We start from the raw sequence: 26,935 nt of genomic DNA, 5'->3' as shown, positions 1-26,935 counted from the left end.
ATGCAGGCTCCCTGGCTTTCTCAGGACCGCCCAGTGTTGGTGGGGAACGAACGCCGGAGTCCCAGCCCCCTCACAGGGGACACAGTCCCCCAGGATCCTACCGTCCTGACCTGGCACCTCATAAACAGAGCTTTACAGACACGGGGCTTTCAAGCAAGGCACCCTTTGATGGTGGAGATGGTTGGGAAGAGAAGATTCCTTTTATCACCAAAGTTGGCTCCTAATAATCCTAAAAGGCTGAACCCTTGATTCCAAAGTTCCACTTTTACGTTTAATTTTACCAGAGATAAACCAGACAAAGCTCTGACACTAAGGTGATATGTATGGTCTGAGAGATGCTAAAAACACACAAAGAAACACAAGTCCGAGCCCCAGGGCCTCCTAAACAAACGGCTAAAAACAGCCAGGCGCGCCCAGCCAGGGTCTGGGACACCAGCCCTACGGCACCCTGCAGGTCCAGGGGCGGAAGCTTGGAGGCCACCGGCCAAGGGCCCGGCCACAGGGGCGCACAGGCTGGTTGAGGAGGTAGACAACCAAAGTGATGCTTCTCTCTGAAATGCCCCCTCTCGGCGGCCCAGACCCGGGCTGGGCTGGGGAAAGGCTGGAGGGTTATGTGAAAACGTCACTGGCAAAAAACAGGAGTTACTTTGGTGATGGGTCTCTGCACTGGGCCGAGGGCTTGATCAGCTCTAGTTCTAGATCGGACCACAGAGCAGAAGTGGCTTCTGCCAGAGCGGGACACAAAAGTCAGCGGATAAACAGACGCACGCCTCTTCTACCAGTGACCCTGACGGGACTCCTGCTTGGAGCACCAGAAACTCCCAGCTGCAATAAAACTGTCATCCAGAGACAACGGCTGCTCGTTTCTTCAGGGTCAGGGAACCCAGGGGCAGCCCCCTGCTTGGCCTGGGGACTGAACAAAACTAAAAGAGAAGTTATGCACCAGGATGGGAGGAGAAAGCCCTGGGTGAGGCGTGTCCTTCCCTCCGAGCCCGGCCCCTGCACAGCTTCCTTCCTCCCTGACCTCCTGTCTGTGCTGGAGGTTTTGTAAGCAGTCGTGGACACTGCCCGAGGGTGCAGCAACCACACACCGCCCCCAGTACCCTGCACCCCAATTCCAGTGACGTCGGGGGCTCTAAGAGCTCTGATAGTATCTGTATCCCTTTGTGGCTCCTACCCGTTCAACCCCACATCATGGTCTTCGAAAAGCAGAAACGCGATAAACATTGGTGGAACCAAAGTCCTGCCTGTTTGGAGAGGACAGAGGTGCCCAGGACGTAGTCTCAGCAGCTTTCTAAAAAGCCCCACACGACTTCTGGAGTCCCGACTCTGTCTGCATACTTCCTGAGCTTCGAAGCTTTCCTGGGATTCAAGCATGGTGTGGAATTCTATATGCCAAGACCTCTCACCCCGCAGTCCCAGAAAAAGTTCTTATTCTGTTCTTAAATTCTCCTGGGGTTCCAGAATTCTACATGGAAGCTGGACGGGGTTTATGAGCTGTTAACTCTAGGACGACTCTTGAGAAATGGGCCTGAGCTGCTTCGTCATTTCCTCCACCTAGGAGAAAGCCCTGGAGCCTGGAAAGGCACCGAGATGATGCTCTGGGAGCCGCTCCCCGTCGGCCCCGCAGAGCCTGGGGAGACTTACTGCTCATTACTGACGTGCGGATCAGTGACCCTAACGCTCTGTGATGGCAGAATTTTCTTCAGGCCACGTGATATGTTACCACTGTAGTTTATGACCTCTTGGGAAAAGTTAAAGGATGTAGTTAAGGTTCACTCATGTGAATATAATAGGAATATCACGCAGTTGAAGCCTGCAGTGTGACAAAGAACCGGTTCTGTTCAGAAACAAGCAGGGGCCCTCTGTCTCCACGTGTGACTGTTCCTGGGAATGAGGAAGGACTACAGCTCCTGTTGGGCAAGGCTGAAATCTCAGAGTCGCTGGTGAACACACACAGCCCCGTGTTAAAGTGATTTACAACACGCTGCAGACTGCAAAGGAACCATGAGGCTGTGATACAGAATCCCTTTCCTGACTTGCCTTTTTTTTCCCCTTTTTTTCTTGAAGTAGAACTGAGTTACAATGTTGTGTTAGTTTCAGGTATACAGCAAAGTGATTCAGTTATTTTTTTCATATCATATTCTATTATAGGTTATTACAAGATATTAAATATAATGCCCTGTGCTGTAAGATATATCCTTGTTGCTTATCTATCTTATATACAGTAGTTAGTATCTGTTAATCCCAAACTCCTCATTTGTTCTCCCTCCCTCCCTCCCTCCCTCCCTTTCCCTTTTGGTAACCATAAGTTTGCATTTTAAGTCTGTGAGTCTGTTTCTGTTTTGTACATGGATTCATTTGTATTATTATTAGATTCCACATATAAGTGACATCATATGGTATTTGTCTTTCTCTGTCTGACTTCACTAAGTATGACAATATCTAGGTCCCTCCATGTTGCTGCAAATGGCATTATTTCATTCTTTTTTATGGCTGAGTAATATTCCATTGTGTATATACACCACCTCTTCTATCCATTCCTCTGTCCACGGACATTTAGGTTGCTTCATATCTTGGCTACTGTAAATAGCGATGCTATGAACAGTGGGGTGCATGTATCTTTCTGAATTAGAGTTTTTGTCTTTTCTGGATATATGCCCAGGAGTGGGATTGCTGGATCATATGACAACTCTATTTTTGGTTTTTTTTGTTTATTTTCAGTACGCGGGCCTCTCACTGTTGTGGCCTTTCCCTATTTTTGGTTTTTAAAGGAACCTTCATAGTGGCTGCACCAACTTACATCCCCACCGGCAGTGCAGGAGGGCTCCCCTTTCTCCACACCCCCCCCAGCATTTACTATTTGTAGACTTCTTAATGATGGCAGTTCTGGCTGGTGTGAGGTGATACCCCATAGTGCTTTTAATTTGCATTTCTCTAATAATTAGTGATGTTGAGCACCTTTTCACATGCCTGTTGGCCATCTGTATGTCTTCTTTGAAGAAATGTCTATTTAGGTCTTCTGTCCATAGTTTGGTTGGGTTGTTTGTTTTATTGAGTTGTATGAGCTGTGTGTATATTTTGGATATTAAGCCCTTGTCAGTCGCATCCTTTGCATGTATTTTCTCCCAGTCCGTAGGTTGTCTTTTGTTTATGGTTTCCTTTGCTGTGCAAAAGCTTTTAAGTTTAATTAGTTCCCATTTGTTTATTTTTGCTTTTATTTCTTTTGCCTTGGGAGACTGCTTTTGGGAGATCTAAGAAAATTTCGCTATAATTTGTCAGAGAATATTTTGCCTATGTTCTCTTCTAGGAGTTTTATGGTGTCGTGTCTTATATTTAAGTCTTTAAACCATTTTGAGTTTATTTTTGTATATGGTGTGAGGGAGTGTTCTAATTTCACTGATTTACATGCAGCTGTCCAGTTTTCCCAGCACCACTTGTTGAAGAGACTGTCTTTTCTCCACTGTATATTCTTGCCTCCTCTGTTGTAGATTAATTGACCGTAAGTGTGTGGGCTTATTTATGGGCTCTCTATTCTGTTCCATTGGTCTATGTTTGTTTTTGTGCCAGTATCACGCTGTTCTGATTACTGTCGTTTTGTAGTACTGTCTGAAGTCTGGTTAAGGTTATGCCTCCAGCTTTGTTCGTTTTCCTCAGAAGTGCTCTGGCAATTCTGGGCCTTCTTTGATTCCATATAAATTTTAGGATTATTTGTTCTAGTTCTATGGGTGTTGTGTCATGGGTATTTTGATAGGGATTGCATTAAATCTGTAGATTGCTTTGGGTAGTATGACCATTTTAACAATATTAATTCTTCCAGTCCAAGAGCATGGGATATCTTTCCATTTCTTTGAATCATCTTCAGTTTCCTTAATCAACATTTTATAATTTTCAGCAGATAATTTTTTTTTTTTTTTTTGCCGTACGCGGGCCTCTCACTGTTGTAGCCTCTCCCGTCGCGGAGCACAGGCTCCGGACGCGCAGGCTCAGCGGCCATGGCCCACGGGCCCAACCGCTCCGTGGCACGTGGGATCCTCCCAGACCGGGGCACGAACCCGCGTCCCTTGCATCGGCAGGCGGACTCTCAACCACTGCGCCACCAGGGAAGCCCCGGCAGATAACTTTTATTATCACCTTGGTTAAGTTTACTCCTAGGTATTTTTTTTGACGTGATTTTAAACAAGATTTTTTTTTACTTTATCTTCCTGATACTTCCTTATTAGTGTAAAGAAATGCAGCAGATTTCTGTATATTAATCTTGTATCCTGCTGCCTTGCTGAATTCATTTATTAGTTCTAACAGTTTCTGTGTGGAGACTTTAGGGTTCTCTATACAGAGTATCATCTAATCTACAAATAGTGACAATTTTACCTCTTCCCTTCCAATTCGGATACCTTGTATTTCTTTTTCTTGTCTGGTTGCTATGACTAGGACTTCCAATACTATGTTGAATAGAAGTGGTGAGAGTGGGCATCCTTATCTTTTTCCTGAATTTAGCTGGAAGGCTTTCAGCTTTTCACTACTGAGTATTATGTTGGCTGTGGGTCTGTCGTAAATGGCTTTTATTATGTTGAGATATGTCCCCTCTATAAGCACTTTGGTGAGAGCTTCTGTCATGAATGGAATGTTGAGTTTTGTCATATGCTTCTTCTGCATCTACTGAGATGATCACGTGGCTTCCGTCTTTCCTTTAGTCGATGTGGTGCATCACACTGATGGATATGCGAATGTTGAACCATCCTTGCCACCCTGGAATGAATCCGACTTGATGATGTGTATGATCTTTTTTATGTATTGTTGTATTTAGTTTGCTAATATTTTGTTGAGGATTTTTGCATCTATATTCATCAAAGATATTGGCCTGCAATTTTGGTTTTTTTGTAGTGTCTTTGTCTGGTTTTGGTGTCAGGGTGGTGGTGGCTTCATAGAATGAATTTGGGAGTGTTCCCTCTTCCTTTCAATTTTTTTGGAATAGTTTGAGAAGGATACCTATAATAAGTTCCTCCTTGTATATTTGGTAGAATTCCCAAGTGAAGCCATCTAGTCCTGGACTTTTGTTTGCAGGGAGGTTGTTTTTTGTTTTTGTTTTTTTTTTAATTACAGATCCTATTTCACTTCTAGTAATCAGTCTGTTCAAATTAGCTGTTTCTTCCTGACTCAGTTTTGGCAGGCTGTATGTTTCTAGAAACTTGTCCATGTCTTCTAGGTTGTCCAGTTCGTTGGCACATAACTGTTCATAGTATTCTCTTACAATTCTTTGTATTTCAGTGGTCTCAGTTGTTATTTCTTCTCTTTCATTTCTTATTTTGTTTATTTGGGTCCTCCCTCTTTTCTTCTTGGTGAGCCTGCCTAGAGGTTTGTTCATCTTGTTTATCTTTTTAAAAAACCAGCTCTTGGTTTTATTGATCTTTTCTATTTTTTAATCTCTATTTTATTTATTTCCTCTCTGATCTTTATTATTTTCCAGAGCTGACTTTGCTACAGGAAGTGGCAACCGCTACCAACTTTTGTTTTCTATGTAAACCCCCAATTCCTCATATGCAGTAGATTCTAAAAATAGTTTGCTGTTCAAAGCAACCAAGCAGACTGGGCAATGTGTTCTCCTGCACAGGCAGGAACAGGAGAGGGAGCGTATACCAGCTGGCAGCTCAGAAACAGTGGCGATCCTGGCCTCTGTACCACATGTGTCCACGGCCCCCGTGTCCCTCAGCTGCCACATGCATTTTACTCCACTCTCAACATCTCACCTTTCCAAACCCCTCGCTCAGGCAATCACGGTAAGTTCCCCCACGAGGGGGCCTGCTCTTTACAGCCATGACTGCAATTATGATGGCCACGGAGAAGAAGGCACTTTGGGATGACAGTTGTCAATGGGGGAAGTGCCAACGCTTTAGAGGGCATTCTGGAACTGCTGGGGGGGGTGGTGTTGGGAAGTCACAGTGACTGGAGGAGGGGACTAATGGCATTTAGGGGCAGGGCGTGGTATGCCAACCATCCTGTACTCAGACAGGCCCACACAATGAGGAACTTCCCCATTGGCTACTCAGGCAGATAGAAAAACCACATTATAACTTTCAGACCTACAAATTCATTCCAACTCACTTATAAATTCAAAATACATTCTGAGTAGTTTTAACATACACTGAATATTCCAGGAATGCAATCTGCGTGGAAATCAAGGGAAGATCATACATGGCTTTGTTCAGAACCTTCCCAAGAGTTACTCTCAATATTCACATTCTGTCACTGCAATTTACTTTCGTTTTATTTCTTTTTAATGTTACAGCTAAAACATTATATTGACCTGAAATTATGTGTGAAGGAAGATTTTACCACCTAGGAACTTCATTTCAGGTTAGTAATAAGGATGCTAAAAACTTGTTATAAAAAAGGGGCACTGGGTCTGACAGAGCTGCAAACCACAGTTTTAAAACTTCGGGCTGGGATGAGGGGGATGAACCCCTCTACTGCACAGCCATGCTTGTTGAAACAGCCCAGGCACAGGTTCAGGACACAGGTCTGGGGGCCAGTGCTTAAGCCACAAAATAAACAAGACACGTTATCAATTTTACTTGACGATCTGGAGGACATAAAGTTAAGGACTAAAGTTTAACTGGTTATTTAAAACACTATGTTTCCATCAAAATCAAATCAGATGAGTTATGGACTGTAAAATGATCACGGAATTTTATGATAGAACAGCAACCTTCAAAGAAGCCTTTACCTCGCAAGGCCACTTTACATCACTGCTTGTGAGGGGCTGGCTCGTGGGGGACCAGGTGGAAAAGCTACCTCTCGCGGCTGTGACTGTGGTGTTCTCAGCGGGGCCCTGAGTTTCCGAAGACAGAGACTGTCCAGAGAGGGGTCTCGAGACCAAGCTACCAGCGCTGGCTCTGTTGCTGACCCATTATGTGAACTTGGACAAACTGCATCACTTTTGAACACTAGCCCTCAATACCGGGGGCAAGGGGACCAAGTGACGTGATCTCTGGGTGCTCCCTTTGCCTCTGAAATGCTATGTCTCTACACTGGGGTGAATTCTTTGCACCCTGAGACTGTCCATAGAGTTGTCTTTCCCCATTTTGCTACTGGAAATCTCCTGACTTTGCTTCTCAGAGAAACGTACCAGAATAACAAACATTTTAATCAGGAACAAAATTATTCACGTTCCTTTATCGACAGCAGACTGGTAACATTTACCTATTCAAACTTCACAGCACAATCTCTGGCTTAACAACGACCAAGCTGATGACTAAAAACCGTGCACAGTACCTTCCATGCGAATAAATTCTCCTGTTGTTAATACATTTAAAATGTTTTTCTGAGATGAGTGATGTTCACACTTCCTTCAACATATTGGAGTAAAAAGCAAGGGCGTGATGGCCACAAATAACCTTGTGTGTGACCGACAGGACCGACGGGTGACAGGTAAGAGCAGCCTGGCCTCACCTGTGCAGCTCTCCAGGTGACAGGTTCCCTCCAGCCAATGCCTCTGGGCTCCATACCCTTCACTTCACCTGCTCCGCTCAGGGTCTTCCTTGCAAACTCCACACCTTTAAGGTGACACAAGACACTAACGCTGTTCCTTCTGAGAATAAGGCTGGACCCTCCAGCAGCTCCACACTTTCCCGCGTAGGCAGCACACAACAACTGACGGCCTTTCCTATGCTCGAGTGATTCTCCTGGCACCAGCTAGGAAAGAGCCAGAAGGCGTCATTTCCATCCTCAACAAGCTTGTCTGTCTGTATGGTGGTAGGAGCCGTACAGCACGCAGGAATGAGGCTGGCTCCCAGCAGCTCCCGGCGTGGCTTGACACAAGTGACAGCTAGAAAGCTGGTACAGTATGAAAAACAGAAGGATGAAAATTTCTGCAGCTCTGTCATTTCTACTATTCCTCTCCTTACTTAGAAGAAATACAGTTCATTGAGTGTGCTTTTGTCTGAAAAACTACCAGAAATAGAAGGGAAACGTTAATCAAATGAAGACTTCTCAGTATGAACTCCGGAGCAAGGTCTTGTGTCCTAACAGGCTGCCTCGGTAAAAAGAAACCCTTCAGCCTTGATACGGAGGTTGTGAGGCCCCAGGGCTGCAAAGGAGAGCCTGACAAGAGCAATGATGCTCGCTGACTGCCTGCCGGACCCTGCCCGAGCATCGTGTATGGTGGTGACATCACCAGCACCAGCTCTGAACCAGCAGGGCTGGGTCTGAACTGGCCCCCACTGCCTGCTGGCTGTGTGGCCTTGGGAAAGTCCCCTGAACTTTCTGAGCCCGTTTTCTCTTTATGTGTAAGTGGAAATAACCAAACCACCGCTGAGGTTATGCAAGGGGGGAGGGAAGACTTCTACAGAAAACACTTAACAGGGCTGACATGGCAGGGGTTTGGGAGATGCTACCTACTGTTACTACCTACACAGTGTCTTCTATGACGACAGTGTGAATTCAGCTCACAGGAGGTTGAAAGCAGCAGGAGAAGACAAGCATGCTGAAGCACTCACCAGGAGAAAGAGTACTGGGGAAATGCCAGAGGAGGCAGGGGGAGACTCCCCACCCGCAACAAAAGCCCACTCCTATTTCTCTTCCCACAGGAAGATTACACACCCACTGGCCAGAGATAATAAAAACAGATGGCAGGATCAGAAATGATGTTGCTTTAGGGGCTTCCCTGGTGGCGCAGTGGTTGAGTCCGCCTGCCGACGCAGGGGACGCGGGTTCGTGCCCCGGTCTGGGAAGATCCCACATGCCGCGGAGTGGCTGGGCCCGGGAGCCATGGCCGCTGAGCCTGCGCGTCTGGAGCCTGTGCTACGCGACGGGAGAGGCCACAGCAGTGAGAGGCCCGTGTACCACAAAAAAAAAAAAAAAAGAAATGATGTTGCTTTGATAAGCTCTATTACACAAACATATAAATCAAACATTTAGTTAAAACGAAAAGTAAATCTTCCTTATAGTCATTTAAACTACAGCTAGAGTAGTTGTACTTTAGCGTCCAAACAAAACTATTTATATGGCTTTAAAGTTGTCAAGTTACAGTATTAAGGAGAAAACCACTTGAAACTCTGGCCCTCCCCCAAATGAATACATGAGGCACAGAAAGGGGATTTTAGTGGTGGTATGCGATCAAGCACATGGCAATTCTGAACCACTTAATCTTGGATGTAGTCAAAATAGTGCTTTGTTTAACTCAGAAGAAGTTCATTTACTTAATTTTATCTAGACTGTCTGAATAATGAAAGTTCTGGTAAATCCATTCCATGAAAATATGGAAATAAGCTGCTTTAAAACACACATACACACAGAGTAAAATTTGGGTGGCCCAGAGTAAAAGCAGTAAAGTAAATAAAAGTTCCTCTTCTCCCTGACCCACGTCTAACATATAGTGAGATGTCACAGGCTTACTGCCTTAACAGGTTAGCATTTCGAACCTTACGGCCAACGGGGCTCCAAGATTAGAACTTTTAAATATGATAAGATATTTCGGAAACACTGGCATATGAGTAACTAGTCATAAACATTTCCTTTCAATAAAGATGTTTAATAAATAAATAAATAAATAAGTCTGTGGGTTCCGGGAAAAACAACACCACATTTCCCTTGCTAAGTCACACAGCCTGACTTTTCAGGGATAAGAATTTCCTCTTGAACGCTGCCTTTTGAGGGGCAAACACATCGCACCAACTCGTGGCCTCATAATTCTGTAGAAACCAGATAAGAACCTCACTCTAATCAGGTAATACACCAATCAACTTTGCCTGAAAACACTTCAGCTGCTATAAATAACTCGATTTCCTGTGCTCACTGTAGGTGGCAGTTTAGACGGCAGGGTTTACAAAAAGTTTGCTAAGGAGGCTTCCAGTACTTCGATACCAGCTCAGGCTGAACAGAAACTAACCCTTAAAGAAAAAGGGAAGTTGAGTCTCCATCTTTGCCCCAGTGGGACACTCTTACTACTATGAGGAAAGAACTAACTTACTGTTTTTATATCTTAACTGTTTGGGAAAATGATTCGTCTAAAGCAAACCATGATTCCAATGCTCAAAGGTCTCCTGTTCAGCCCAGCAGGGTCGGCCCCCCAGCACTGTGTTCGCCCACCCCCATTCATCCACATGTCCCCTCGCCACCAGGACCTGGGGACCTGCGCACTGGTACCTACAGTAAGATGACACTTGGGGGTTCACGTTCTACCCTGATAGCCTCTCTCAGAATGGGGCTGGTCGTCTGTGAGGACTTAGTGCTAATCAGTATGTGGAAAACTACCAGAGGTGACACAACCCGGCAGGAACATGGGGAAGTTACAAAAGTTAAAGAAACATGGTTTCTACACTGTCCTCTCCTGCAAGGAGCCTGGACTTCCTGCTCGGATCCTGCTTTTTTCTTTGCCCCGTGAGATGGAGCTGGACAAGTCCATCTCCTCCTGCCAACCCCAGCTCTGGCCTCACACCCAGGTGGCCCCGGCCCTCCTCCTCCCCTGGTGACCCCTGTTCCCGGGACACAGGGTCTCTGGGCACAGAACACAAGCCAATCTGAAATGCCCACCGTTCTCCCGCTGGAACACTACCGCCCAGGGTGGCTGCTGGGCGACTCCTTCTGACACATCCCACCCCACCCCACTGGTCCTTCAGCAACGGTTTCCTTTCCTTTTTTTTTTTTGGCGGTACGCGGGCCTCTCACTGCTGTGGCCTCTCCCGTTGCGGAGCCCAGGCTCCGGACGCGCAGGCTCAGCGGCCATGGCTCACGGGCCCAGCCGCTCCGCGGCATGTGGGATCCTCCCGGACCGGGGCACCAACCCGTGTCCCCTGCATCGGCAGGCGGACTCTCAACCACTGCGCCACTAGGGAAGCCCAACGGTTTCCTTCTCAACCAGTAACCTCAAAAAACAGTCCTACTCTAAAAAAGTTTTTGCTGCTATTTACTTGAGCAAGTTCACAAGTGATTACTGAAAACCCCTAGGACCAAATGTGTTTCAGAATTCAACATTTTTGGACTTTAGAAAGGTAACAAGATGCATACACCATATATTCTGTAACAACCCAGAGTAACAGCCCTTAGTCAAGAACCTTAACAGGGCTGCAGAGAAATGTACGAATATTCACACTGAGAAGAATAAAGACTGAAAATAGCCTCCCATCAGCCAGCCAAATGGGACCTGGGGACCTTGGCACAGATACCTACAATAAGACGAGACTTGGGGGCCGCGAACAGCCTCCCATCACTGCCAAATGAATCCTGCTGACAACTTACAAAAAAGAGAAACAACTTCTGATTTTCAGAGCTTACTGGATCCTGGAACTCGGGGTAGGAGGAGGTGGGCTGTGCCCACCGAGCACCTCCTCACTCGGCAGCTGTTCCCGTCTCTCCTGTCACCAACTTCCAGCAGCATCTCTGTGAAGCATGCATCTCAACCAGATCCAGTCCAGGGTTAAGTTAAGGGTTAATGAGAGCGTGCAGCCAGCACCTTCGGGTGACAGGTGTTATTTCTACTCCTGCCTCTGACGGCCTGGCGCTCCCTTCCTCACATCCTGTTCTCCATGGTCACTCTTTTCTTCTCCTTGCCCAGCAGTTCATTCCTCTGAGCTCGAATCTTGCCCAGGATTAACATCAGCCTGTTCTTGCCATCTATGGTTTGCCTAGGCGGCTCCTCGGGAGCTTGGGCATCTCTCAGCGGCATTCCCATCCTTCTTTCCTCCAAGGGCCCTTCCCTGATGGTGATTCAAGGATCTCTCTGTAGGTTCCCAAGTAGGTTAAGGGACAGGAACCAGCTCCAAAGGTCTGGTCCAGGGGTGGAACGTTATGTCAGGTCAGAGGAGCACACTAACGAGGACCTTAAAAATATCCACCCGCCTGTCCTCAGCAAGGAGTGTAACTTTCAAGTGTGTATTCATCAGAATCTATTTCTACACCCCTCTCTGGTGCTGACCGGGAAGCTCAGGGCAGGGCAGTCTTATTCATCTTGAATCCTCCACAAACACTCAGTAGGTGATTAATTCCTACCTGCTGAAGGAGTGATTATTTGGGGTTCACCCTTTTATCAAGGTTCCACACAGGCCGGATAAAGTGGAAATCTAGGGTCTCTCTCTCCCTGTCTGCGGTACTAACTTAATGATGTGCTTCTTTTCCAAACTACGCCCTTTCACCTTTAAATATTCCCATTCATCATCAACCACAAGCCACATGAAAAGGGGTAGTTACTAACCTTCCCCACCTCACCCCCTGCCCGATTTTAACGCCAAACTACTCCCACATCCATGGTTCCAACGCTGGGTGCTGAGCCGGATAACTGCAAAATCCCCCAGAGGGAGGATCCCCTCCGGACCCGGCGACCCCAGGAGACCAGTCAAAGTGGATCTGGGAACTGGGGTCCTTGGGGGAACTAGAGAAACCGGGTGCAACGCATTGGTTCTAAGGTCCAGCGCAGGGTAAGTGCTCCAAGCCACCCAGCCACTGGGGGCGCCAGCCTCAGAGCGAGGGCACCGCCTCTGGGCACCAGTTCCTAGGTACTTTATTTTGTAAAACATCAAACTAGCAGTTCTGAGCGAAACTCTAGACCACGCGCAGGTCTCACACCTCGGCTGGATCTGCGGCCGAGTCACGCAGCTGGGCAGAGCCCGTCAAAAGGCCGTAACTGCGGGCAGAGGGGACCAGACGAAGTTCCTTTCCGTCCTGCTGAGGGGCGTTGCCCAGGGAAATGTACTTTCCAGGGCGCAAGGCGGGGGGGCAGTGCACACCGAGCCGCGAACTGAACCGAGAGCAGGCCCCCCCCCCCGCCCATGCTCGCGTGGGGACGTTCGTTTAAGGGGGTCCCCGGCCAGGCGAGGCAGCCCCACACCTCCCCGGGCACAGATGATTGCGGCGGAAGGTGCCGCCTGCCCCTGGCTCCTAGAACATCAATAAGGACCAAACACTGGCAATCAGAACCAAAAGTTGCGAAAACGTGTTTTCTTCTTACCAGTCTCTGAGCTTCTGGGCTCAGACAGTCAATTTCCTGGTTCTGCGCGGCCGCAGGGTTGGTCATCCTGCCGGCTGCAGGTCCACCTTCTCACACAGCAGGGAAAGGGAGCCAACGCCCGGCTCCCCGGATCCGCGAGCGGGCCGGCTCTCAGCGCAGCCACATGCCGAGAACGGCGGGGCTACTGCCCGGAGACAAATCCGCGCGTCGGGACAGGAACCTCGCCCTTCCCAAGGCGGGGTCGCGCCTCCGCGGTTCCGGGGCCGGAGTGCGGCCGCAGGGGCGGGGCACAGGTGGCGGAGCCCGGGAGCCCGCGGGCCTGGGGTGGCGGCACCCGGGAGAAGAGCAGTTGGGGCCGCCCCCAGCCCTCCACCCACAAGCGTCCCGCCCGCGCTCCACCACGCACCCCGCCCGGCCCGTTCTCAGCGAGCGCTCCTCCCCGCGCCCCAGCGGCGCGGTTATTAATCATCACCCAGCCCTCCTCCGCCCCCCACCCGAAAGGCGGTGGGGAAAAAAGACCGTAGCCGGCCCCGCCCACAGCCCCCGTCGGCCGCCCACCCACCCGCCGAGAGAGGGCGAGCTGAGAGGCCTCGGAAGACCGGGGAGGAGTGGGGAGCCGCCCGCGCGTGGCCTGGGTCGCCCCGGGGAGGAGCCTGCGCGGGGGAAGGTTCTGCGCGAGGGGCGGGGTCCTCTGGTGGAGGAGCCAGAGCGGGGCGGGGCCCCCGGGGCGGGGCCCGCGCGGGGGTGGGGCGGATTGCCCCTCAGACCCCGCCCCCGGCCCCCTCGCCGTCGGTGCTGCGCTCCCGCCCCAAGGTGTTCTCCAAATTCAGGCCGAAGTGAGCTTCTGCGGACGCGATTACCTCGCCCGAGTCCCGCAGCACCTGCTGGTCGGGGTACCCAGCTAACGCGTCACCCGGAGAAAGGGCCGGCTTCCAGGGCGACCACACCGCGCGGCCCGCGGGGGTAAGAGCAAGCATCCGACGGCCGGGTGCGGCCCCGCCTGCCTCCCCCTCCGCAATAGGCGGCAGAAGAACGCGGTTTGGCGCGGATGCGGCGTCTCAGAGCCGGGGGGCTGCACCGGCCAGGGATCCGGCGGGAGGTCGTGCGGGGCAGGGGCCGATCCGAGGTCCCCGCCGGGCGCCGCGCGGGGAAGGCGTGGAGAGGAGCGTCCAGCGGCGGGACGGGGCCCCGGCCGCCCAGCACGTGCCTCCTCCAGCCGCAGAACTCGCGTCGCTCGTTCTTTAGCGGTTCTACATGCAAAGCAACGAAACGTCTCCTGACCTCGCCAGGCCGAAGCAGAAGCGACGGGCAGGAAGCGACGCAGATTTTCATCGGAATGCCAACCTGCCCCGGCCCAGCCCGCTGCCTGTGGCGCCTGGAAGCTTTCCGCGTCCTGCCCGGCCTCCTACCCTGCGTCCAGGCGGCCCCGGGCCCTTCCTGCCCATACCCTGGGGGCACGTTTTCGGAGGCCGTTCTCAGAAAGACCACCTCCCCGCCCCTAATTCTCTGCAAAGGCGGCTCCAGCGAAATCCTCGACAGACCGCAAATATACATTTAAATGTTACAGTCCCCCAGTTCCCCACTCTGCCCCACTCACCTCCTCCTCGGTAACACGTTAGCGCAAGGCCCGTGTGCACTCGCCTTCCCGCTCTGGCTTCAGGGCAGGGGGCTCTGGAAGGAAGGGTGTATGTGTCGGGGGGGCGTAGCGGGGTGGGGAACAGAGAAGGTTCTGAGGGACCGAGGTCCTAACCTAGGAGAGAGTAGGGACAGCAGAAAAGCAAGGCCGAGTGAAGACCCAAAGTGGCCTCTGCGGGAGAAACAGCAGGTTTCCACTTTGGTGAGCGGGAACACAGCGCCAGGCCTTGATGAATAGCAGCGTTAGGTTGGCAAGAATAATTTTCAAAGATTGAAGTGCGTACCTTTAATACCTTGTTTTCTCGCTATAACACTTTTAAAATACGTCAGTGCATTACAGTTCTTGATTCTATAAACTAGTTGGCAAAAATAATTTTAAGCTGTTCGACATAAACAAGTATGGGACTTAGGGAATCTATGGTGGAAAGCAAAGATGATTTTAGTTAAGAGCTCCACAGATGAGAATGATAGCCAGTTAATAAAACCGCCTTCTGGGAGTCTTCAGTTTGAATATTCTGGTCTAGATAAGCAAATTGTAGAGCTTCTTGCCACCTGGAACCTTATGACCACATCTCCCTGAGCAGGGCACAGGGAACAGGCTTCTTTTGTCCTGACTGTCACAGGGCAATGCCTGTAGACACCTGCACCCTCCCCAGCTCCCAGGTGGCCGTCCAATGGCTACTTACCGGTTTTGTGAAAACCACATAGGGAAGGGGTTAGGTGGCTCTGGAATTAAACCGTCTGGCTCAGTTCTTGCCTCGGCCACTTACTGTGGGATCATGACTAAGTTATGGAGCCCCTGTGTCTCGAGTCTCATCTGAAACATGACAGTGATTATGAAAGCGCCCAGGGCGGAGGGGAGGACCCCCACTGAGCACAGTCAGGGGAGCTGCCTTGCTGCCCCTCAGCCTGCTCTCTTCTCCTGGCCTCCAGGCGCCCAGGCCTTCCTGCCCTTCTCTGCAGCAGGAAGGAAGCTGGGCAACAACAGGTTTAAATGGCTGAGAACCGGGAGAGATTGTGGGTAGCCCCGGAGAAGACAACAAACCCACAGCCTCCACGAAAGCTGTGAGAGGGCCTGGCTGGAGGGCACTATCGTGGAGGGGCAAGCAACTGGTTGGCCAGTTTTATTCCCAGGAACAAACTAACAATACCAACAATAAAATAATGATAGTAAAGGCACAAGAGATTTCTGATTCTACTAAGCAGTAGCAAATTAGAGAAAACTGCTTTGCTAACATCCTTCTAGATGAGAGGCCTCTATGTTCTGACATGTGTTCCAGCCCAGCCATACCGTGAAGATGGCTCAGACCCGTCCCAGCTGTAGGGAAATGTCAGTCTGTATTTTAAGTGGTGCTGAATTCACACTTCTTGGTGTTACTTAGACCCCGGGGCCCCAGAACAAAGTGTAGAGGGTCTAGTTGCCTTCTGTTCATTTTGACATAAGTAGCTCTCTAGTGAAAAGGGCCCCTTAGGAAGCCCCTTCCCAGGCAGTCTCCATCACCCTCCCCCCTTTCTTTTTTTTTTTTTTTTATGCAGTACGCGGGCCTCTCACTGTTGTGGCCTCTCCCGTTGCGGAGCACAGGCTCCGGACGCGCAGGCTCAGCGGCCATGGCTCACGGGCCCAGCCGCTCCGCGGCGTGTGGGATCTTCCCGGACCGGGGCACGAACCCGTGTCCCCTGCATCGGCAGGCGGACTCTCAACCACTGTGCCACCAGGGAGGCCCCTTTTATATGCTCTGGGATGCCGTAAAGCTCGTGCGACTCCCTTTATTGTGATAAGCTCTTTACTGCAGTGGACTGGAGCCGAGCCCACAGTGCCCCCGAGGTGTGCCTGTGTAAAATGCTTTGTAAACGGAAAGGTGCCGTGCAAATCTGGGTAATCACTTCATGAACCAGCTTTATAATATGAAGTGGTTTTTATATTAGTCAGAAGGACCCATATAAGGTTATAACATACATGTAAGCTCACCGTTTGTAGAAGCAACATAGAGATGTTTATTCCGCTGTAATCAGTATGGCTGGGGATTCACGTTCATGCAAAACAGCTGTTATGGCTGGGATTTGGAAACTGGTTGTGTGTGGGTTATTAACTAGGGGTGCAGCCAGGAACCACTGTGCCCTCCCCTGCCCGCCCTCTACCTTGTGCTACATCCTGGAAGGGTTTGTCTCCGTCAGCACCGACCACAGCAGGAGGCAAAGCTGGTGAACCCAGAAGCAGCCCAGCACCACGAAGACCAGTAAACCACGTTTGGGTGCGAGCCCAAAGTGGTTAAGTGTTGTGGCATTTGCTGGTTAGCTATGAGTCTGAGGTTCCCAGAGCACAGTTAGATCCTTTTACTTACCTTCTGTTCTCTTCTAGGGGCTCCCTTAAGAAATTAAGTTCCTGCATGTAATCTTATTGCACGTCAGAGAACTGCTTTTGAGATTTTCGACACTACACTTCTGTTGAGAGGGCTCAGAGCACCACAACCATGGTGGCTTTTAGGGATGCCCGAGACAGAAGCTGCCACAAAACCTAAGGTGCCTCTCAGGACAGAGGCCCTGGGTTTAAACGGTGACTAGGTGCTTACAGGTCAGTGGCTGCCCAGCAGCTTGGAAGGGGCTGGAAATAGAGTCCACCTGCTAGAAGTGGGATCTTGACCTAAAGAAGGGAAAACTGAACCTGTCATTGACCTCACAGCTCTTTATATAAAGACCCTGGGCCCACACTGGTGCAGTCTGAGCCTTCAGCAAGCCATAATCTTTTTGCTGGAGGAGGGTCCCGCCTCTGTGCTGGTGGCTGCTGACGGATTGATCAGGGTGGTGGGTGCTGAAAGCTGGGGCGGCTGGGGCGATTTCCCAAAATAAGATAATGAAGTTCGCTGCGTCGAGTGACTCTCGCTCTCACGAACGATTTCTCTGTAGCACGCAATGCTGTTTGATAGCACTTTACCCCCAGTAGCACTTCTTTCAAAATTTGGAGTCCTTCCTCTCAAACCCTGCCACTGCTTTATCGACTCAGTTTATGAAATATTCTAAATCCTTTGTTGACATTTCAACAATCTTCACAGCATCTTCACAGGAGCAGATTCCACCTCAGGAAGCCACTTTCATAGCAAATCCACAAGAAGCAAAATCCCTCAGTCATTAGCTTTATCATGAGATGGTAGCAATTCGGTCCCATCTTCAGGCCCCACTTCTGATTCTAGCTCTCCTGCTGCTCCCACCACATCTGCAGCCCTTCCTGCACTGAAGACTTGAGCCCCTCAAAGTCACCCATGAGGGCTGGGATCAACTTCTCCCCAACTTCTGTTAATGCTGATATCGTGACCTCTTCTGGTGAATCACAAATGTGCTTCATGGTGTGTAGAAGGGTGACTCCTTTCTAGAAGGCTTTTAATTGACTTTGCCCAGACCCACCGGAGGAATCACCGTCTATGGCACCTAGAGCCTTATGAGACATATTTCTTAAATACAAGGTTGCTACAAACATTCTATTTGTAAAAAAACACAGTATCTTTGAAACACAGTAAAGTGAAGTATAATAAAACGAGGTCTAGGCAGGTGTACACACACGGAGGCCCACAGAGGTTGTGTAACTCGTCCACGATGCACACTGGCAGAGTGAAGTCAGGTTTTTAACCCAAGTCCCTGCTAAAAGTCCAAGCCCTTAGCATCCGGCGCACTGCCTGACACAGAGGTGCTCCCTCCCCCCAGCCACCCAGGGATCCTCACTGGGAACAGACAGTCACCAGACAGGCTGTCTCCCTGGGCTGAACCTCGACCAATAACCCCATCTCCTGCTCCAAGGGTGTTGGCAAAGCAGTGCGCGTACCCAGGTCCAGGCCGTAGCTCGCTCTCCTGGTATGACCCAGGGCACTGGTAGGAACATCGAATGAGGGAACCAGTCCCTGCCTGCCATTCACAGAGAAAACTGTACCCCACAGTCAGCTGGCCCAGATCAGGCCCACGGTGAACTTGACACTCGGGCCTGGGTCCTGCCTGCCTCCAGTGGACAGAAATATTGGGGGCAAGAGTGGCTAGAAAGCAAGAGAGCTGGTTTCTAGCATACAGACAGCTCCTGCTTGCTGAGCACCCACCCTGTGCTGGGTGTCCTACAGCCACATACCTCGTACTCACCGCTGCCTGTGACTGAGTCCTCACTCTCCCCAGAGACTCTGAGTGGGCTCTTCCAAAATGGGAGCGGGGGCTTCCCTGGTGGCGCAGTGGTTGAGAGGCCGCCTGCCGACGCAGGGGACGCGGGTTCGTGCCCCGGTCCGGGAAGATCCCACGTGCCGCGGAGCGGCTGGACCCGTGAGCCATGGCCGCTGAGCCTGCGCGTCCGGAGCCTGTGCTCCGCAACGGGAGAGGCCACAACAGTGAGAGGCCCGCGTACCGCAAAAAAAAAAAAAAAAAAAAAAAAAAAGGGAGCAGATGCTCACATCACAGATGGATGGATGATTCTCCCAGGAAAATGGAGGACTTTGATAGTTTATCATTAACTCTCATTGATCTTAAGTATGTTATATTTTTGGTAGCAACTGAGAATAGAAACTCTCTTTTTAAAACGGCATGACTTTTGGATTTTTTTTTTGCATAACTACCTGGCACGCAGCAATTCACCACTTTTTTTTCATGTAGTATATATTTAGTCTATATTTTGAAAATCCCTTTGGATTTTCTAAGGAAGGTGATGAGCTTGAGTTTTGGTTGCACTTGAACTTGAAGTGGGGCAGAAAGCCTTGAGGAAGGTGTCCAGCAGGCACTTTGGCACCAGAAGTATGAACCGGTTTAAGGTGGTGATAAAAATGGTAGCATGCATGTAACAGAAAAGAGGCTGAAGGAAGGAATCTGGGGACTCCTACATTTAACGAATAAGAGAGTGTCGAGAACAAGCCAAGACAGACGACGGGTCGTTAGGGAAACAGAAAATCAGAGGCGCCTTCTGGAAGCCACTATTCAGAAGGCTGGCGTGAATACTGGTGTTAAGGTAGATGGAGTGAAGAGGCCAGGGTCGAGAAAGCCTTTAATTTGCAACTAGAAAAATATCGGCTATTGTATCCTCTTATTGAAAATCTACATTTAAGCATTTTCAATGGTTCACGCACACAAAATAAATGGCACGTTACAGCCTTGGAGGAAGGCAGAATCAAGAAGGCTTTGGGTGGGGAGAGATTTGTTCATGTGTCCGTCTGTTTTTAAGGATGGAAGAGACCTGAGGCAGTTTGGAGGCTGGAAAGTGGGAGTTAACAGAGATTGAGCTAAAACAGGGTGGGCGTGTGGGAGACTGTTGACTAAGGGACAGTGGTGAGGGCACTTCTGGACTTTCAGGATTTGGCCTGATTCTGAGCTAAATGGGGATGAGAAAACCAAAGTGGCCAGGAGAGGACATATAACAAGAAGCACAGTCCTGGTGCAGAGACTGTGGACACAGAACTGAGGGACGACGAAGGTTGGGAGGAGCAGAGACTGAGGGACCCACCAGACAGCCGCCTCTGGTACAGCCAGGGTGATGCTATTTTCAGTACCTGAGCCCAGAGCCCTTCCACGGGGCTCCAGAAGGCCCAATAATGCTGCCGCAGCGTAAAATCTGTCCACATTTAAAATAATTTCTGACTTAATTTACTCTGGAATTAAGTTCATCTCCAAAAGTGTCCAGCAATAAGTCCACAGCAATCTTGGAGGGGGGAGGGATGTAGCCATTTTTTCAATCCATTCCTCAGAACTGTTGACCCTTAAGACCAGACCAGATGATCACAGAAACCTCCCCCCACCACCATATATTGTGTCCAAGGAAATGGCCACAAACACCTCCAATAAAGCACCTCTTAGGAAAACCAGTCCTGTTTTTCATGAACACAACACACTGCAAATACCACCCAATTATTTTCTAAAAATATTGAGAACAAAACAACTCAAATCCATTACATATTTCTCAATCACATGGGAAAAGACTTGGAAAAGTCCCTGTTAAGTCAACACTAATGCAAAGAAAAAATACCTATATATGTACTCAGAATAGTCCATTTAAGAAACTTTTGATCAGAATTGATAGTAAAATAAGGAAAATAGGCTTTACTTTCAACGACTGTATTCACTAGCTAACAGAACACCCCACTGATAAGAAATACACGAAATGCTTCAAAATATATTTAGGAACATAAAACGATGGTTAAAAAAACAGAAGCAAAATTTCTTCTAGATTCTCACCGGTTTCTTTGGCTCCGGTCTCCGTAATCTTGCCCATGAGTTTAACATTCTAGGAGAGATAGAATGTGCCTAAAAATCGGAGCCATGAAACAAAGCTCTACCCTGCTGGCTGAAAACTCCAGAAATCCATCAGGCGACAAAGGTGATGGACAAATGTCAGTCACAGAAAGGAAGTGTGGGGAACACAAGAGTTTATAATCTAAATGTAAACAGTACCCATAGCAAACAGGGGAATTTGAGGGCACACAGGGTGAATTCAAAGGTTTAAAATCCAGGCACTCCCACTAAACAGCTTGACTTGAAGACAACCTGACTTCAGGACAGACAGAAATATCAGAAGTAAGCAACCTTCCAACCTAAGGTACAGAAATTTCTAAAAGAGCATCCCTAAAATAATCCTTCTAAGAAAATGAAGTTTCCTAAAGGAAAATAAAGACTGGAACACACTTTAAGACAGCACTAAAAACACATGCCCACACCCTAAAATAAGGGTTTTCCCCTCTGCATTTTAGCCCCTGAAACAGAGGGCAAAGAAAAGTCATCAACTGTTAGCCTCCAGGAAAGTACCAGATTATGGGCACCTTTTTTATCATCAATCCGTATGAACCAGATATCTCTCCAGCGGACTTAACATAGAACATGAAAGCCTCACCTTTGAAAAATGAAGATTTTAGATGAAGTTTAAGGAAGAGTGAAGAACAGCCACCTGGAGAGGCATGTTTAGTGTGACAGTGGAAATTCTGGAAAAGCAGGAGATCAAATAGCCACTCCTGACCACATCACCTCTGAGTGCCAGCAGAGAGGTCAATTAAAGGCACCTTTATACCTGCCACCTCACTGGGCAGCTTCGACCCGCCTACCTTAATGGAAGGGCGTGGTTCCCTAAGCCCATTGTAGATTTTCCAAACGCCTCTTCTGACCCGTGGGTTTGACTTTAGTTACTCAGATTACACTGAAGCCCCTTTCTCTTATCCCCACTTCTGTTGAGGCGTTTGTATCAAATATGGGGTGAGACTTTATGATGAAACTCTAATATAACTATAGAGCAGGGTTTCTTAATAGCGGCACTATCGACATTTTGGGTGAAATAATTCTTTGCTGGGGTGCTGTCCTGGGCATCAGAGGGTGACTGGCAGCATCCCTGGCCTCCACCCACTAGATGCCAGTAACGCTCTGCACCCTACCTGGATGACCAAAGGTGTCTCCAGACGTGGCCACATGTCCTCTGGGAGGGAAAGAGAACCCTGTTGAGAACCCCTGATCTAGAGGGTTTGAGCCTCCATCCAAGGCGCTCACACTGTAGAAGGACACTGACTTATCAACTTACACAGACAAGTCACCTCAACAAATACACAGCTAAACATGCACAGAAATAATGATCAACACAGATATATTTCAACACGGGCTTCCCTGGTGGCGCAGTGGTTGAGAGTCCGCCTGCCGATGCAGGGGACACGGGTTCGTGCCCCGGTCTGTGAAGATCCCACATGCCGCGGAGCGGCTGGACCCGTGAGCCATGGCCGCTGAGCCTGCGTGTCCGGAGCCTGTGCTCCGCAACGGGGGAGGCCACAACAGTGAGAGGCCCGCGTACCGCAAAAAAAAAAAAAAAAAATTTCAACACGTTCTCTAATGTCCATAGCCCTCTTTTTTTTTCAAGTAAGAACTCAGAAGCAGGGCTGGTGCTGTAGTCAGGAAGGAAGTCAGCATCAGACACTGAAAGGTAGGAAGTGGGAGCCACAGGGTGGGAAGTTTGAGGTTGAGATTTCAGATGTACAGTCATGCCAAGACCAAGGGTGTAATGGTGGAGGTGGGCTGGAAGGAAGAACGTTGTAAGTGAGAAGGTCGAAGAACTGAGTTTTGCCTCCCGACCCTTTGGGAAGAGGCCCAATCAAAAAGGGGCAAATGATGGAGCGCAAAGCCAGAACCGGGGCGTGAGCAGCCAGCACAGTCAGCACAGCACAAGAGTCCTCAAACCTGCAAAGCAGAGGTTTGGGAGAAAAGCTCATTGGAATCCCTGCTCTGTCGCTTACTAGGTTGTAGTTTCCGGCAACTCCTGTGACCTCTTCAGCTTCCCACGTGACACAGGAGAGACGCAGCCACCAGGCAGGTGGCAGATAAACGGTGGGACCCCAGGCTGGCACCTGCCACACACTCTGCCTGTTATTCTAAAGAACACAGATTAGTTTTCCTGCAGATAAGAGGCTCTGGAATTACAATTTACATACAGGTTTAGAAAAGCCATAGGTAGAGTCCCGAGTCACTTAATTGGCTCGGATTAGGTTTAAGGCTTTAGTGTCAGCATTTTTGAGCACGTGGAGCTTTGCCCTCTTTCTGGAACCTCCCCTCCTCCGAGCCCCGAATTTTGGGCTTATTGATCTCCCCAGAGCCAAGCTTTTGGCATCGTTGGTCCTTAGACAAGTGTATTGTGAATACAACTCTGTACAAATGTACGAATGTAGACAAAGACTGGAAGGAAACGCGGTAAACAAAAGAGCTGCTCTATTTAAGTGGCGGATCTGTGGGAATTTTATTGCTTTTCAGAATACCCTTAGATATTGTTTGAATGCTCTTTTTTTATATAATAGTTTAAGGAACTTGAACTTTATTCAGGAGGCAGTAAAGGACCCACTGAAAGTGTTTGAACAGGGAAGTAGGATTTTGTTTGAACAAAGAACCTGTAGGCTACAAAAAAGTTAAAAATCACCCTCATTATTCTTTTGCAAGAATTTCTTGGCTCGTCTCACTATTTATTCTTCCAAGTTAGCTTTTAACTTTAAGCCAACCTTGTCCCCTAAACTGGGATTTTATTTGAATTACGTTATACTTATAAATTATTTGGGATGGATTAACATCTTTTTAATACCGAGTCTTCTAATTCAGAAACAAGGTATCTCTCTCTCCACTTTTTAATCTATGTCCTTCAGTATATTGTTATACTTTCCTTCATATAGGTCCTACATATTTCTTTATTCCTAAATGCTCTTTTGAATGGGATCTTATCTTCTTGCCGTTATTTTAAAAAATTATCGTGGCGTATGGGAATGCTATGGATTTTTTTTTTTTTTTTGGAAGTAGGGAAACTTGTTCCCTGAACATATTCTTTTAATTAATTAATTGTACCTTTTTATTTTATATTGGAGTATAGTTGATTAACAATGTTGTGTTAGTTTCAGGTGTACAGCAAAGTGATTCAGTTATACATATACCTGTATCTATTCGTTTTCAAATTCTTTTCCCATTTAGGTTGCTACATAATATTGAGCAGAGTTCCCTGTGCTATACAGTAGGTCCTTGTTGGTTATCCATTTTAAATATAGCCATGCGTACATGTCAATTCCAAACTCCCTAACTATCCCTTTCCCTCACCCTTCCCCCCTGCTATGGATTTTTGTTTATATCATCACCAATTATTTCACTGAACTCTCAGTTGTAGACTGACTTTTTTGGATTAGCTATGTACAGACCTGCAAGTAGTTACAAAAAGTATAACGACTTTTCAGTAGTTCTATTGCCGATTTCTTTATCCTGTCTGAACATCGGAACTCCCGTCATGATAATGTTACACTGGCCCTGGTCTGCCGTCTCTTCTTGAATCGGATACTCTGCAATGAGGGAAGTAGTAAGGACTCAGCAGCTCTGTGGGTTTGTGCTTTTGCATGATAACAATACAGGACAGGACACCAGCCTCCTTGGCATTTAAACAGCATTAAAGCTGCCTATACAGTAAACAGAGAAGTTGTTGTCAGTCACCTGATAAAGCCCCGAAAGGAGAGAAATTATAAGTCTCAGAACAAGACCCTCTTGCCTAAAGGCCACAATCTAATTTTGACCAATAAAAGATAAACAGGCAAAGCGACGTGAAGAAAGATTAGTGCTGAAGTCAGTGAAAAGTTCATTATTGTGAGTGTTACCATACAATTGTCTTCTGCAGGGAGAGGCCCTGTGGAGGGATGACACTCAGATTCTGGGGCCAACACTGCATGGACGGGAAGCCGCGCCCCTGCCTAGAACTTGCTGTTGGTCTTGGGCCAGTTAACCTCTCTCTATGCCTCGGTTTCCTCATCTGTCAAATAGGAGTAACAATGGCACCTAGTTCATACCATTTATAAGGATTAAATGAGTGATTATAAATAATCAGTATTTAAATAAAATGCTGGCTGTGAGCATAGCGCTTGGTTTACAAAATGCACAATGTTACAAAGTACTCAAGGCGCATTTCACCTAAATCTAATGTAACTGGTCACCATTTACAAAGGGGTGTGGGAATTAACTTTTGTCCCAGACCAAGGGCCCCTCCCTCTTGCCTTCCGGCCCCACCCCACTGTGGCTTCTATCTCAGCCTGCATCTCTGCCGCCCGGAACCCACAGCCTGCAGGGCACACCCTGGTGCAGGGGAAATACATGAGCTTGTTAAGCCCATGGAACTGGAAGACTAACTGGAATTCTAAGTCGTGAGGCTCTAATTACTTTTCTAGAACAAGTGGCCTGAACTTTGGGACAGTTATTGTCTTTCAGGCACCCAGTCACTTCCTAGTTGAACGTTCTGCTCCAGATGGCTGGACTTGACTGTGTCTGCAAAGAATGGTATTAGGCAATAAAAGCCCAAGAACTTCTCTTTTTGGGCAAAGAGACTCTCTTATGGTACAATTTTTGAAAAAGAAGAAATTGTTCCACAGTGAAGCAACTAAGAGTTTTGAATAAAAATATTCAAAGTTTTCACTTCTAATATTCTACGGTTATTTAAAATACATTTAAAATAAAATGTAATAGAACTGTCTCTATCTTTCAGCGTCTTTACCTCTGGAAGGAGGCAAAGGGGAGTAGGCAGTGAAGAACGGGAGAAAGCAGGGAGACACAGACACACCTGGGAGAGGGTCGGACGCCAGCGGCTGCCTCTTGATGGTCACCGGCAAGCATTCCCGAGGGGCCTGCGCTAAAGGTTTCATGTTGGCTTAATAATGTCAGATAACCCGAGGGTCCACTGAATGGATAAATACATGTGGTGTATCCATACAATGGAATATTACTGGGCCTTAAAAAAAGGAAATTCCGATACATGCTTCAACGTGGATGAAGCCTTGAAAACATTATGCAAAGTGAAATACGCCAGATGCAGAAGGACAAATACTGTATGATTTCACTCACAGGAGATACCTAGAATGGTCAAATTTATACAGAAAGTAGAAGGTGGTTGCCAGGGGCTGGAGCGGACATAGGAATGAGACTTAGTGTTCAATGGATACGGCTCCATTTGGGAAGATGAGAAGAGCTCTGGAGATGGATGGCGGTGATGGCGGTGATGGTTGCCCAACAGTGTGAGTGTACTTAATCCTACTGAATTGTACCTTAAAAATAGTTAAGAAGCTGAATTTTATGTTACGTGTATTTTACCACAATAAAAAATAATTTATATTAAAAGTTTTACACTGTAAGAAAGTGGCCAAATCGACCTTGGGATACCTACTTTATGGCATCCCTCTGGCTATAAAAATGGTGTCTATGATGAGTATGTAATAGAATGCAAAATCCTTATGACAATGTTGAGTGCACACACACTCCACACACACACACACACACACACACACACACACCAATAACATCTATGAAAAAATAAACAACAAAGACCTTAAGGAAATAAATCAAAATAGAGCCATGGTTGTCTTTATGTTACAATGCTTTTTGTTTCCTTCTATTTTCCAATGATTATTTTGTTATGCATGTACTACTTTTAAAGGGGGAAAATAACACAGAATTTCATTTTTCTCTGTAACTTTATTTGAAAAGAAAGGAAGAATGAAAAAAAACCTTTTGTTCCTAGAGGCTTTTAAACCTAAAAGGAAACTGAAATTAATTAGGCTGCCCACCACTTTCACTTCTTTCCTATTTTTGTACCATGGATGCCCCTGGCAGGCTGGTGAAGCCTGTGGCCATTCTCAGAATGGTATTTTTCTTAATTAATTAATTTTTGGCTGCGTTGGGTCTTCGTTGCTGCACGTGGGCGTTCTCTAGTTGTGGCAAGTGGGGGCTACTCGTCTTTGTGGTGCGCGGGCTTCTCACTGCGGTGGCTTCTCTTGTTGCGGAGCCTGGGCTCTAAGCAGGCGGGCTCAGTAGTTGTGGCACGCGGGCTCTGTAGTTGTGGTACACAGGCTTAGTTGCTCCGCGGCACTTGGG

The 26,935-nt window shown here is 48.1% G+C and overlaps 1 protein-coding gene across 6 annotated transcripts in view; it reads right to left on the bottom strand.

The window, feature by feature from the left end:
• The window catches only part of LRRFIP1 (LRR binding FLII interacting protein 1), a 143,400-nt gene that overhangs the window by 72,583 nt on the left and 43,882 nt on the right, over positions 1 to 26,935 (bottom strand). For 4 of the 6 annotated variants that reach the window (XM_065881086.1, XM_065881080.1, XM_065881081.1 and 1 more), the window contains exon 1: positions 12,941 to 13,006. The exons of the other annotated variants lie outside the window; for them this stretch is intronic. In XM_065881086.1, the coding sequence (XP_065737158.1) occupies positions 12,941 to 13,006 (66 nt within the window). Of the gene's footprint in view, positions 1 to 12,940; positions 13,007 to 26,935 lie in introns of those variants that run through there. 6 annotated transcript variants of the gene reach the window in all.

This window comes from Phocoena phocoena, chromosome 7 (genome assembly GCF_963924675.1).
Source record: "Phocoena phocoena chromosome 7, mPhoPho1.1, whole genome shotgun sequence".
Taxonomy (NCBI): domain Eukaryota; kingdom Metazoa; phylum Chordata; class Mammalia; order Artiodactyla; family Phocoenidae; genus Phocoena; species Phocoena phocoena.
This window is presented reverse-complemented; position numbering and strand designations above follow the sequence as displayed.